Below are 14,630 nucleotides of genomic sequence, written 5' to 3' on the forward strand. Positions count from 1 at the left end.
CAACCTCTGCCTACCTGCTTTCCCTTTTGATACAATCCATCGGGTAGATGGAGGTTGTCAGCCTGGGAAGGCAGTCCATCTAAGAGAGGGAAAACTCTGATTTCAAACCTCCGCTGCCTTGCGGCCATACCCACTTATGGGAAAAGCTTCGGGAGTAAACCCTGAGGACAAATCCGGAGCTGGAGCCCCTAAGGCAGTCCGATGTTGTCTTCAACCTTGCTCTGGCAACTCCTGCGACGTCACTGGTGTGAAGCTGTATCGGCCCTTGCCCTTCCTTTGGACAACATCAGTGGCGTGGAGAGGGGAGACTTGCTGCATGGGCAACTGCCATACAACCTTGCCCAGGCCTGCACCCTGGAGAGGACACTCGAGACTTTCCATGCACAGATCCATGGTCTCGCGAGATTACGGATGCCATCCTATCCTAGATGTTAAGGTCCCAACTATAACTTTCTTTCAGCCATGACTCAGCGATGGCTACATCATTCCTGCCAATCTCTAATTGCACCACAAAATCCACCTTATTCCATATACTTCATGGATTCCAATGTAATGGTTTTAGTCCTGTATTCATTGCCCTTTTTGATGTTGTCCCCCTGTTACAATGCACCTCATCCCACTGACTGCAATTTTGCCCTATCATCTGCTTGTCCTTCCTGACAGTCTTACTACACACTAGCTCTACTTGTACACCAGCCACCCCATCTTCAGCCCTATCACACAGTTTCCCATCCCTCTGCCAGATTAGTTTAAGCCCTCCCCAACAGTTTGAGTAAACTTGCATACAAGAATATTTGACCCCTCGGGTTTAGGTGTAACCCTTCCCTTTTGTACAGGTCATCCCTTCCCCAGAGAGATCCTGGTGATCCAGAAATCTGAAACCCTGCCCCCTGCACCAGTTCCTCAGCCTATTCTTAGATTTCCAGCCTGGAGGTCCTCTTTTCAGCTTTCTACCTAGATCCCGAAATTCTCTCTTCAGGACCTCCTCCCATTCCCCACCTACGTCATTGGTGTCAATATGTACCATGACTTCTGACAGCTCATCCATCCACTTCAGAATGTTGTGGACCCAACCGGAGACATGCCTGACTCTGGCACCTGGGAGACACCACACCATCCGGGGTCTCTATCGTGTCCACACAATCTAGTTCAACTCCTCTAACTATAGAATTCCTTGGCACTACTGCAGTCCTATTCTCCCTCCTTCCCTTCTGAGCTTCAGTGCCAGAGACCCAAGTCGCTAAACTTCCCCTGGTAGGTTGTCCCTCCCAATAGTATCCAACATAGTATACTTACTATCGAGGGGAATGACCACAGCGGTACTCAACACCGGCTGCCCATTTCTTTTCCCGTTACCTGCCTCCTGCAGCTAAGGGCTGATTATCTTCCAATATCACCTTCTCAGTTTCCCGTCTGAACCAAAGGTCACCGAGATGCAGCTCCAGTTCCTGAACACGTTCTCTGTGGAGCAACAGCTTGGCGCACCTGGTGCAGATGTGGCTTTCCGGAAGGCTGGGAAGTCTCCCAGAATTTTTAAAGCATTATATGCTGATTAGATATGACATTCTTCATTGTTTATTTACAAACTGTATCCCATGTACTTCGGAAACTTCCACCCCGGAGTTTCCAAACTTTCAAAAAAAAATCATGCTAAAAGGCTGACAAGAGGAAATCTGCAGATGCTGGAAATTCAAACACCACACACAAAATGCTGGTGGAACACAGCAGGCCAGGCAGCATCTATAGGGAGAAGCGCTGTCGACGTTTCTGGCCGAGACCCTTCGTCAGGACTAACTGAAAGGAAAGATAGTAAGAGATTTGAAAGTAGGAGGGGGAGGGGAAAATGCGAAATGATAGGAGAAGACTGGAGGGGGTGGGATGAAGCTGAGAGCCAGAAAGGTGATTGGCAAAAGGGATACAGAGCTAGAGAAGGGAAAGGATCATGGGACGGGAGGCCTAGGGAGAAAGAAATTCCCATTCCCATTCTGATATGTCTATCCATGGCCTCCTCTACTATCAAGATGAAGCCACACTCAGGTTGGAGGAACAACACCTTATATACCGGCTGGGTAGCCTCCAACCTGATGGCATAAACATTGACTTCTCTAACTTCCGTTAATGCCCCTCCTCCCCTTCTTACCCTGTCCCTGATATATTTAGCTTTTCTCCCCCCTCCTTTTTTTTCTCTCTTTCAGCCCATCACTCTGCCTGTTCTCCATCTCCCTCTGGTGCTCCCCTCCCCCTTCCTTTCTCCCTAGGCCTCCAGTCCCATGATCCTTTCCCTTCTCTAGCTCTGTATCACTTTTGCCAATCACCTTTCTGGCTCTCAGCTTCACCCCACCCCCTCCGGTCTTCTCCTATCATTTTGCATTTTCCCCTCCCCCTTCTACTTTCAAATCTCTTACTATCTTTCCTTTCAGTTAGTCCTGACGAAGGGCTTCAACCAGAAACGTCGACAGCGCTTCTCCCTATAGATGCTGCCTGGCCTGCTGTGTTCCACCAGCATTTTGTGTGTGATGCTAAAAGGCTGTCCTGCATCTCTCTAACCTTTGCCCCCACCTCCTCAGAAATGCCTTTTGCTGAGTTTCTGTTAAAACTTTGTTCATTTACAGGAGAATGCAAGAATACTGGAGCAGGAGTGGGCCATGTGGCCCCTCAAGCCTGGCCTGCCACTCAGTAAATTCACGGATTATCTACCCCATGCCTCAGCTCCTCTTCGCAAACAGATCACTTGTTAACAAAGGAATAAATAAATCAGCTTTTAGATGTTTCATTTACTACTGTATATACAGCTCATCCCAGGTTATAAGTGTCTGACTTATGGGCTCCATTATGTACTGTACAAATGGGATCCCATGATTTTATTAAATGGAGTAGTCCAACATAGATACATATGTTCTTTCCTATGACCATCATAACTTGTTTCCTCTCTCTCTCTCCACTTTTAGTAATTGCTCTTTCTTATCATCAGTTTTGTGTGCTTTTCATGCCGTTCATTACAATATGCTGTTGGCACAGTTACACTATCAAGTGATTTTTTAATAAATTTTCTGACTGAGGACAAAACCAACCGCATAAACGGCACCCATTCACTGCCTGGAGATGTCCCGAGTCTGATTGCTGTGCATCAATATGTTACCTGAAAATGCTTCATTATAATGTACAAGGATCACTTGAATCAATGGTGAAACAAAAACTTTCCTGTGGTTTCCTCAAACTGCAACAAGTTAATATTGTCAAATACATCAAAACATACTGAAGCCACATTTGATTCGATTAAATTTTTTTAACACAATGCTCAATTCCACTGTCTCAAGTTGGATTTTACATTTGGGCAAAAGAAAAAGTGAAACTTTCTTTTGAAGGCTGAAACTGTGCCCAAAGCAAACACTCTGTCCCAGGCAACATCATGCTCTAGGAATGCAAGTCTTAAGCACTGGACTCACCTGGCCTCTGTGGGGGACAGCTCTTTCAGGTCCTCCAGGGAAGGTGGGACATTCAGCAATTTTTTATACAGCACAAGTGGAAAGTGAAGGTCTACTACTGTGAAATTATAAATGGCCAGGCCACATAGGATCCCAATCAGGTGGAACCAGTTCAACTCCACAAACGTCTGCAGTGTAAGAGAGAAATTGTTAAATGGTTTATATTGTCACTTGCAATAAGATACAGTGAAAAGCAGTTGTTTTGCATGCATTCCAGACAAACAAGTATAGTGAGGCAGAACAAAAGGAGTGTGATAACAGAATGCAGATTATAGTCTTACTGTTAAAGTGCAAGGGGAATGACAAGGCAGTTAGCGAGATTAAGAATTCATCTTTCTTGTATAAGAGACTTGTTCAACAGACTAAAAACCAGCAGAATAAAATCTGTCCTTATTTCTCGTGGGACTTGTTTTCAAGCTTTGGTATCTTCCGCCTAATGGAAGTGGGGAGGTGGGGGGGGGGGGGGGAGAGAATGAGAGTCCATGGAGGAGAGATTAGTCTTAATTATGGACTGAGCTGCGTTCATAACTCTGCAACGTCTTGTGATCCTGGGCAGTAAAAAAAAACTCCAAGGTTCAATAGCAGTAGAGTTACAAGACTAGCAGCCAGAGATGTGACTATTCACTAGGGCACATGAGGAATTTAAGATTAAGTAACTGAATAAATCTGGAATACAAAACTACAATGAGCTTACAGAAAATGGCAGACTCAGCCAGTTGCATTATGGGTAAAACTCTCCCCTCCATTGAGGACTTCTACAAGAGGCTATGTCTTAGGAAAACAACATCAGCCACTAAGTTTCCCTAACAACCAAGCTATCATTGCCACCATCATGCATGAGGTACAGGAGCATGAAGACCCACACCTTAAGGTTCAACAACAACTTCTTCCCCACTGCTAGCAGGTTCTTAAACTGACCTATTTCTACCTCGGACTATAGCTCCCTCAACTTGCACTAACGTGGTTATGTTTCTTTATGTATTTTCGTCACATAAATTATGTATAATTTTATGTTAATTTAAGTTTAATTTATATTTGTCATGCTTATAACATGTGTGATGCTGCTGCAAAAGGTTCACTTTCATGTTGTTTATATCCCAGGTATGTACACCGATGACAGTATATGTGAGCTAGTATTACCAATAATGACCATGTCAAAATTAATCAACTAATTCCTTTGGGGTGTTACGAATGTGCCACAACTCTGAGGGGCCAAAGGGTACAAAGTAGCCCCCTCCTTCTTGAGAATCGCAAGATCGCTATTAATTCGGGTCTGGGACCCAGGAAATGAGAGAGAATCCTCAAGGTTTTTGGAATGTGTCCTGGCCCCTCAGCAAGACAAAGCCACGGATAACGGCCATTGTCTCTTGGAGACGGAATTGTGTACTGAGTACTGTACTATTCATTGAAGCCCTCAGGGGGTGACCAGAGTGGGCTGGTTGAGGGACTGCATCATCCCAACCTGATTGACATCTGAGACCCCGTGAGTAAGGATAAAAGAGGGTCTGGGGAACAACCCCTTTAGACGAACCAGGAGAGACGCTAGAAATTCCGTGACAGCGTTTAATAGCGACAGCCGGTGGAGGGCTCGCGTGCATCCTTTCCCGTTGCCTGGGATTGGGGCCTTACCACGGAAGAACGGCTTAGCTAAAGAAGAGGCCACCAACGAAATGTCGAAGGATCGAGATCATAAAAAGGAAAAGCTGGCAAGTTTCTAAAATCTCTCTCTCTCTCCAACAATTGAAAACCCAGCGGTCCCCAAAGGCTGAAGCCTGCATGAACTGAGTGACTTTTATATTTCCATCGGACAATACATTTATCCCCTAGACAACGATAGAGCTATTTCTTATTGATTATTATTATACCCGCACTTTTAGATTTAGTATTGACGACGTATATTATCTGTATGTTTGCATTGATATTATTTCTGTGTATTTTTACCAATAAATACTGTTAAAAATAGTACCATCAGACTTCAACGGACCTCTCTATCTTTGCTGGTAAGTGACCCAGTTACGGGGTTCGTAACAGGGGAAAAAGATCTGTTGATCTTACCCAATCAAGTTACCCATGTGGCTAACCCTTAAAGGGTCCTGAAACAGGTCCAGAGCTGGACTACACTTGCTAGAGGTATTCAGTTTCATATAAAATATGAATAAACATAATGCAGCTTTGATAACAGTCCAAGAGCAATCTAATCGAATGGTGTTGAAGGGATGTTATAGCCTTACGGTTAAGCACTGTCAGTGTTCCCAGGTAGTTGTTCATTCATTTACAAGGAAGCCAGCATTTATTGCTTTTCCCTAATTGCTCGAATCAAGTGGTTTGCTGAGGCTTTTAGGAGAGCAGGTAAGAATAACTTCAACAGTGTCGATTGAGTCACATACAAACTAGAGAGGTTGGGACAGTGGATTACCTTGTCCAAAGAGCATAGTGAACCACGTACATTTTTATAGTAACCCAATAATTTTATGGGCACCATTGTCAATACTAACATTTAATGCTGGGTCTTTATACTCAGTTGCCATGGTGAATTTCCTTTTATACACTGAAAGCTAGGGCCTGATCCTGCCATCACCTACCTACCTCAGATGTTCCTCACTCTGCTACCTAGTAACCCCCCCATTCTACCACCCAGCCACATCAGAAGACTAGACCTACAGTTTAATCCAGTCACCAAGGCAGAAAAGGAAGTGAAATTGACATCAATAATAACAGAAAGGCTGGAAGAACTCAGCCAGCCAAGCAGCGTCAACAGAAAGAGAAACCAGCGAATGTTTTGGGTCCAAGATCCTTTATCAGAACTGGTTTCTCTTTCAATAGATGCTACTTGGCTAGCTGACAACTTATGTTTTTGTTTCAGATTCTGGCATCTGCATTTTGATTTTGTTTCCTTGTACTGCAAGTCCTTCAATATTCCTGCTCTATATCTGGGCAGATGACACATCAATGACACAGTTCAATCCATGCTTTGTTCCATGGTAACTAACTTCACCAAACAGCCCACTTCTCTCTTTACCTGACCGTTAAAAATCAATGCACAAGCAATTTAACATTTCAGCCATCTCGGCTTCACAAGACTTCCTTTCAAATATATTGGATGCTGTGGCCAGTTCTAGTTTCCATATTAAAAAAAAGGTTAAATAGAGGTACTATGTAGATTGATGCTAGGACAGAGGTCATATGTATCATTAAAAAATTAACCTTCTTTAAATTTCTTTTGAATGGAGAAGATAGTTCACAGCAGATAGTTCTGCTGATGCACAGTTCCAGCAACCCATGTTCAAACTTGACTTTAGGCACGGCCTTTGTGGAGTCTGCATGCTCTCGCTGTGACTGTGTGGGTTTCATCCAGGTGTTCTGGTTTTCTCCCACATCCCAAAGGAGGACAGATTGATCGGTTAATTGGTCATTGTACATTGCCTCCAGTGCAGATGAAAAGTAAAAACTTCGGTAAAGAGTTAACGGGCAGATAGTGGAGGGCACCCCTCTGGACATCCCCCTCAACAATAAGTACTCCATTTTGAGTACTGTTGGGGGTGACGACCTACATGGGAGAAGCAACGGTGGCTGTGCCTCTGGCACTGAGTCTGGCCCTGTGGCTCAGAAGGGTAGGGAACTGAAGAGGATGGCAGCAGTGATAGGGGACTCCATAGACAGCGGGACAGATATGCAATTCTGTGGACGCAAAAAGGAAGCGCAGATAGCATTTTGCCTCCCAGGTTCCAGGATCTAAGATGTTTCTGGATGCAGCCAACAATATCCTGAAAAGGGGGGACACTGTACATATTGGTACCAACGACATGGAAAGAAAAGGGAGGAGGTCCTGAAAAAGGAATACAGGGAGTTAGGAAAGAAGCTGAGAAGCAGGACCCCAAGGGTAGTAATCTCAGGATTGCTGCCTGTGCCACACGACAGTGAGGATAGGGACTGAATGAGATGGCAGATAAGTGTGCGGCTGAAGAATTGGAACAAGAAGCAGGGATTCAGATTTCTGGATAACTGGGACCTCTTCTGGGACAGGAGGGACCCGTACAAAAGGAACGGGTTGCACTTGAATCCGATGGGGACCAATATTTTTGTGGGCAGATTTACTAGCACGTGGCAGTGGGTGGGAACCAAGATGAATAGTGCTGAGGATGAGCCAGCAAGTTGACAAGTAGGTGATAGGTGTAACATGAATGTGGACAAGCCAATCACTGGGTACAAATGCAGACAGAGCAAAGAGTTAAATCGTGACTCAGAGGCAAAATTCAAAAGGGCGAAGAATGCAGGATTGAAGGTGTTGCATTTAAATGCGCGTAGCATTTGGAATAAGGTGGATGAACTCGTGGCACTATTACAAATTGGTCGGTATGATATTATGGGCATCACTGAGCCATGGCTGAAAGAAGGCCAAAGTGGGAGATTAACATACAAGGATATACTTTGTATCAGAAGGACTGGCAGGAAGGCAAAGGTGGTATCGTAGCTCTGTTGGAAAGAGATGGAATTACATCTTTAGAAAGAGGTGATATAGGGTCAGAGAATGTTGAATCTTTGTGGGTGGAGTTAAGAGATTGCAAGAGTAAAAAAAAACATCATGGGAATTACATATAGGCCTCCAAATAGTAGCCAAGATCTGGGGTTGAGATTGCAAAGGGAGCTGGAAAAGAGATGTAATAAGGGTAATGGCACAATTGTATTGGAGGACCTCTATATGCAAGAGGATTGTGAAAATCAGGTTGGTGTCAGATCGCAAAAGAGGGAAAATGTTGAATGCCTACGAGATGGCTTTTTAAGAGTAGCTTATGCTTGAGCTTACTTGGGGAAAGGCTATCTTAGATTGGGTGTTGTGTAGTAACTCAGATCTCATTAGGGATCTTAAAGGATCCCTTAGGAGACAGTGTTCATAATATGATTGAACTCATACTGCAATTTGAGAGGGAGAAGCGTAACTCACATGTATCAGTATTGCACCGGAATAAAGGAATGAGAGAGGAGTTTGGCCAGGTGAATTGGAGGAGGATACTGGTGGGGATGACGGCAGAGCAGAGATGGCTGAAGTTTCTGGGAATAGTTCACAAGGCGCAAGATAGATATGCCGTCAGAAGAAGTAGTTCTCAAATGGCAGGAATAGGCAGCTGTGGATGACAAAGGAAGTTATGGACTGCATAAAAGCCAAGGAAAGGGCATATAAGGTAGCAAAAGTGAGTGAAAAGTTGGATGATTGGGAAGCTTTTAAAATCCAACAAAAGGCAACTAAAAAAGCTCTAAGAAAGGAAAAGATGACATAGGAGGGCAGACTAGCCAATAATATAAAGCAGGTGAGGGTTGATATTGGACCACTGGAAAATGATGCTGGTGAGGTAGAAAACGGGACAAAGAATTAGCAGATGAATTTAATGGGTACTTTGCATCTGTCTTCCACAATGAAGACACTAGAAGTGTGCAGAGGTCTGTGAGTGTCAGGGAGCAGTTGTGAGGGCCATTGCTATTACAAAGGAAAAAGTGCTAGGCAAACTCAAACGTCTTAAGATGGATAAGTCATCTGGGCCAGATGGCCTACATCCCAGAGTCCTGAGAGAGGTTGCTGAAGAGGTAACAGATGCATTGGTCATGATCTTTCAAGAATCACTTGATTCTGGCATGGCCCCAGAGGACTGGAAGATGGCAAATGTCACTCCACTCTTTAAGAAGGGAGGAAGACAAAAGAAAGAAAATTATCGGCTGGTTAGCCTAACCTCAGTGGTTGGGAAAGTGTTGGAGTGTATTATCAAGGATAAGGTTTCTAGTACTTGGAGACTAATGACAAAATAAGTCAAAGTCAGCATGTTTGTGTTAAGGGAAATCTGACATACCTGTTAGAGTTCTTCAAGGAAGTAACAAGCAGGGTAGACAAAGGAGAGGCAGTGGATGTCATTTACTTGGACTTTCAGAAGGTGTTTGATAAGATGCCACACATTAGGTTGCTTAACAAGGTAGAATCCTGTGGTGTTACAGAAAAGATACTGCCATGGATAGCGGAATGATTTATAGGCAGGAGGCAGCGAGTGGGAATAAAAGGGGTCTTTTCTGGTTGGCTGCTGCTGACTTGTGGTGTTCTTCAGGTGTCAGTATTGGGACCGCTGCTTTTCACATTGTCTGTCGATGATTTAGTTAATGGAATAGATGTGAAGATAGATGGAGGAGCAGATAGTGCTGAGGAAGTGGCAGAACTTAGACAAATTGGAAGAATGGGCAAAAAAGTAGCAGATGGAATACAGTGTTGGGAAATGTATGATAATGCATTTTGGTAAAAGGAACAATAGTGTGGACCATTATCTAAATGGGGAGAAGGTTCCAACATCAGAGGTACAGAGCGACTTAGGAGTCTTCGTGCAAAACTCCCAGAAGGTTAGTTTACAGGTTGAGTCTGTGGTAAAGAAAGCAAAGGTAATGTTGACACTCACTTCAAGGAGAATAGAATATAAAAACAGAGATAATGCAGAGCCTTTATAAGGCATTAGTCAGGCTGTACTTAGAGTATTGGCAATGGTTTCAGGCCCCATATCTCAGTGAGGATGATTCCAAGAATGAAGGGGATAACATATGAGGAGCGTTTGGCAGCTTTAGGCCTGTATTTAGAAGAATGCAGGGGGATCTCATTGAAACCTACTGAATGTTGAAAGGACTGGATAGAGTGGATGTGGAGAAGACGTTTCCTATGGTGGGGGGTATCCAGAACTAGAGGGCACAGCTTCAAAATTGAGGGGCAACCCTTTAGAACAGAGGTAAGGAGGAATTTTTGAAAGTTAGAGAGTAGTAAATCTGTGGAATGCTCTACCACAAACTGCGCTGGAGGCCAAGTCCATGTGTATATTTGTTTCTTGATCGGTCAGGGCATCAAAGGATATTGTGAGAAGGCAGCTGCATGGGGTTGAGTGGGATCCAGGATCAGCCATGATAGAATGATGGAGCAGACTTGATGGGCTGAATGGCCTAATTCTGCTCCTATGTTTTATGGTCTTCTGAGAGAGAGAACAGATTTCAGGGGAATAAATGGGAAATAGAGCTTATAGGAATGTTCCAAATGCCAGCAAAGATTCAAAGGGCTGAATATCCTCCTTCAATGTGAGGTACATCAGGGTGACAAAAGGGACTCTATAAGGAAAATCTACAGAGACCATCTCTGGGAACCCAAACCATGGCCTTTAATCAATCCAATAATTACCTGTTCAAAATACTGAGGCGCCAAAATGTGGACCTCATTACAACGGGGAACAATACAGTCACTGAAGAGATAAGCTTTTCCAAGAAAAATGAAGTCAAGGCAGAAAAGAGAAAAAATTGAATGTTAAAGTTGTCACATTGGTTTCCATTTAATCTGTAGGTTACCTTCTCCAAAGTACCGCTGAGGAGTTAGTTGAGAGTAGGGAGACTTGAAGGAGGAGCTGTTGTAGCAATTGGGGTACAATGGAACATTTAAAGTTGAAATTGACTAGGAAAGATGTGGAGATTTCAGACAGGGTGAAGAAAAGACTTTCTAGAATACTTCTAGGGAGGAGAGACTTCAGATTTCAGAAATTAAGTTGTTCTTCCTGCCAAAAAGGAGGTTGAGAGCAGAGTTGAGGCAAGTTGGCAGGATCATGAGGGATTTATTTAGTATGAATCAAGGGAGACTGTTCCCAGCAGCAAAGATTCACAGGCCAGAGAGAAAAGATATCGATAGCAAGGTACAGCTTTTTAAATCTTTTTAAGTGCAGTTTGGTTATGACCCGTAATTAACTGATAGATGAAATGGTGGAAGAAAATCAACCAGTTCCTTCAAGAAGAAATGAGATAGGCAGTTGAGTGAGAATAGATTGAGGGGTATTGAGAAATGGACAGCAGCCTGTTGTACTAGGAGCTGACAGTCACAAGATGGGCCAAATGGCTTCCTTTAGTGTTATAAAAATTATACAGTAGATTTTATTTAGAAAGGGTGTTAAGGGATACAGAGATAAGGCAGGTGAATAAACACCAATCAGTCATGAGTTCAGTAAACAGGAGAATCAGCTTGAGAGACAGAGTGCCAGAATGGATTAGCCAAGACCTGCCCTGATGCTTCACAGGATTATAATCTGAAAGAAAGACTGACGTAGCTTCAGACAGAGGCCAAAGAAGACACTCACTTTCTCGGAGAACCACAGAAGTCTGGACTGCTCGTAGTAGGTAAACATTCCGTACTTGGGATCCAGCAGTTCCTTAAGGAGCAGCAGGAAGAATTCCTTCGTCACCCCTCCGTCATCCACTGCTTCCTCACCCAGAAACACCACCTGCACCAGGAATAAGTCAGCAGGGTCAGATTCAGGCACATTCACTCCTCTCCACTGCCACCCATCCTAACTGCCCTACTGAAAGATCTGAAGACAAAAGTTACATTTCAGATTAGTTTGCTGTTACATATACCAGGGTGCAATGAACTTCTTTGCTCATGTGAAGCTCAGATTAAACAGTATACACAGATTAATAAACCATCATCATCAACACTATGTGCCATGTTATATGACGTAGGCGATCATGGTCTTTCACCATGATTTTTCTTGGTAAGTTTTTCTACAGTAGTAGTAACATAAAAAACCTACAGCACAATACAGGTCCCACGGCCCACAAAGTTGTGTCGAACATGTCCCTACCTTAGAAATTACCAGGCTTACCCATAGCCCTCTTTTTTTTTAAGCTCCATGTACCTATCCAAAAGTCTCTTAAAAGACCTTATCGTATCTGCCTCCACCACCGTTGCCAGCAGCCCATTCCATGCACTCACCACTCTCTGTGTAAAAAACTTACCCCTGACATCTCCTCTGTACCTACTCCCAAGCACCTTAAACCTGTGCCCTCTTGTGGCAACCATTTCAGCCCTGAGAAAAAGCCTCTGACTATCCACACGATCAATGCCTCTCATCTCATCATAGCAAAAAGTAGTTTGCTATTGCCTTCTTCTGGGCAGTGTCTTGACCTGACGGGTCACCCCAGCCATTATCAATACTCTTCAGAGATTGTCTGCCTGGCAACAGCGGCCGCATAACCAAACTTGTGATATCCACCACCTGCTCCCATGGCTTCATGTGACCCTGATTCGGTGGGGGTAGGGGGCTAAGCAGGTGCTACATTTTGCCCAAGGGAAATCTGAAGTCTAGTGGAGGGAAGGAACTCCTTACACCTCCTTTGGAAGAGACGTATCTCCACCCCACTACCCAATAAATAAATATTACAATAAATACAGCAATGAATGTAAAACTGTGGAATGGTGTAAACTGTAGTGGTGCAAACCTAGGTAGTATGAAATACTCATCTCAGGTGCCTTGCCGTTCAGTGTAGGTGATCATGTCTCTCCATCCATCATGGTCCGACTCTTCGACTTGTAGTTGTTGCCTCCCGTTTCCAACCATGATGTTAATCCATCTCTCATTTTCATTCTCTGACTGCCTCTGCTTCTTTTTCCTTCCAGCTTTCCAGTTGTAACTAAATGTCCTAATGTCTCTCTTCACATGATGAGTCCGAAGAACTTTGATTGCTGCTTTCTGATCTTTTTAAGTAATGTACGTTTTGTTTTCATTCTCTATAGAACTTCTTTGTTGGTTATCCTGTCTGTATATGATATGCATAGCATTCTTCTGAGGAACCACATCTCTGCTGCATTGATTCTTTTTTCCATTGCATTTGTGATGGTCCATGACTCGCAGCCGTACATCGATATAGGAAGAATGTAACAGCTGAGAGTTCTAAGGTGGGTGTCAATTGGTATTTTCTTGTTCGTTAGGATGGTTCTCATTTCTGTAAATGCTGTTCTTGCCATTGCTATTCTTGCTTTTACATCTGTTTCGCATTTGCCATCAGATGTTACCCATGATCCAAGGTACCTGAAGTTGTTAATTTGTTTCAAGATTTCATTTCCCAATACGATCCTACAGTTTGGGATATCAGGTTTCTTTGATATTACCATTACTTCAGTTTTCTTTTTCTTTAAGGTTAGGCCACGTCTTTCGCTCTCTGTGTTGATGGTAGATACTAGTTTCTGTAAATTTACTTCACTGTTTGCTATCAGTACTGTATCAGCCGCATAGCAGAGGTTGTTGATATTGTATCCTCCTATACTTATTCCAGGTAGGTCTTGTATGGTTCTCATGATGTTTTCACTGTACAGGGAGAACAGGTCTGCTGATAGAACACAACCCTGTCTGACTCCTCGCTTTATTGGCTGATATTCACCAATCTCGTTGTCTATCCGTATGGCTGCACTTTGTTGCCAGTAGAGATTCCTGATTATTCTTAGATCTTTTCCGTCGATATTAATATCTCTAAGCATTTTCATGATGACTTGGTGTTTCACTGTGTCAAAGGCTTTTGTGTAGTCAATGAAACAGAAGTATAGGTCTTGTTGTACTTTCGATAATATTCCTGAGAATATAAGTTGTGTTTGATGTTCCCTTGCCTTCGACTAAGCTGCACTGTTCTTCACTGATCTCTGGTTTAATTTTGTTTCTTATTCTGAGCATGATAATTCTAAGTAGAATTTTTGTGAGGTGGCTCATTAAAATTATTGTTCTGTGTTGTCCACACTCTGCTGCACCTGGTTTCTTTGGCAGTGCAATGAATACTGCCTTTAAAAGATCTTCTGGTACTTTGCCACTGTTGTATATTCTATTCAATAAGATTATTAATTTCTCTACACCAAAATCTTCTAGCGCTTCATACAGTTCAACCGTAATGTTAACTGGTCCTGATGATAAACACGAGGAAATCTGCAGATGCTGGAAATTCAAGCAACACACACAAAATGCTGGTGGAACACAGCAGGCCAGGCAGCATCTATAGGGAGAAGCGTTTTGGGCCGAGACCCTTCGTCAGGACTAACTGAAGAGAAAGATACTAAGAGATTTGAAAGTAGTGGGGGGGGAGGTGGAAAATGTGAAATGATAGAAGACCGGAGGGGGTGGGGTGAAGCTGAGAGCTGGAAAGGTGATTGGCAAAAGGGATTCAGAGCTGGAGAAGGGAAAGGATCATGGGATGGGAGGCCTAGAGAGAAAGGGGGAAGGGAGCACCAGAGGGAGATGGAGAACGGGCAGAATGATGGGCAGAGAGAGAGAAAAAAGAGGAGGGGGGGGGAAAGAACTAAATATATCAGGGACGGGGTAAGAAGGG

General features: G+C 43.6%; 1 protein-coding gene across 1 annotated transcript in view; it reads right to left on the reverse strand.

Annotated features, from left to right (window-relative positions):
* The window catches only part of LOC140726290 (probable E3 ubiquitin-protein ligase HERC3), a 97,636-nt gene that overhangs the window by 15,837 nt on the left and 67,169 nt on the right, over window positions 1-14,630 (reverse strand). The window contains exons 19-20 of the mRNA XM_073042474.1: window positions 11,618-11,761; window positions 3,447-3,613 (exon numbers count right to left, since the gene is read on the reverse strand). Coding sequence (XP_072898575.1) covers window positions 3,447-3,613; window positions 11,618-11,761 — 311 coding nt within the window. The remainder of the gene's footprint in view (window positions 1-3,446; window positions 3,614-11,617; window positions 11,762-14,630) is intronic.

This window comes from Hemitrygon akajei, chromosome 4 (assembly GCF_048418815.1).
Source record: "Hemitrygon akajei chromosome 4, sHemAka1.3, whole genome shotgun sequence".
Classification (NCBI taxonomy): domain Eukaryota; kingdom Metazoa; phylum Chordata; class Chondrichthyes; order Myliobatiformes; family Dasyatidae; genus Hemitrygon; species Hemitrygon akajei.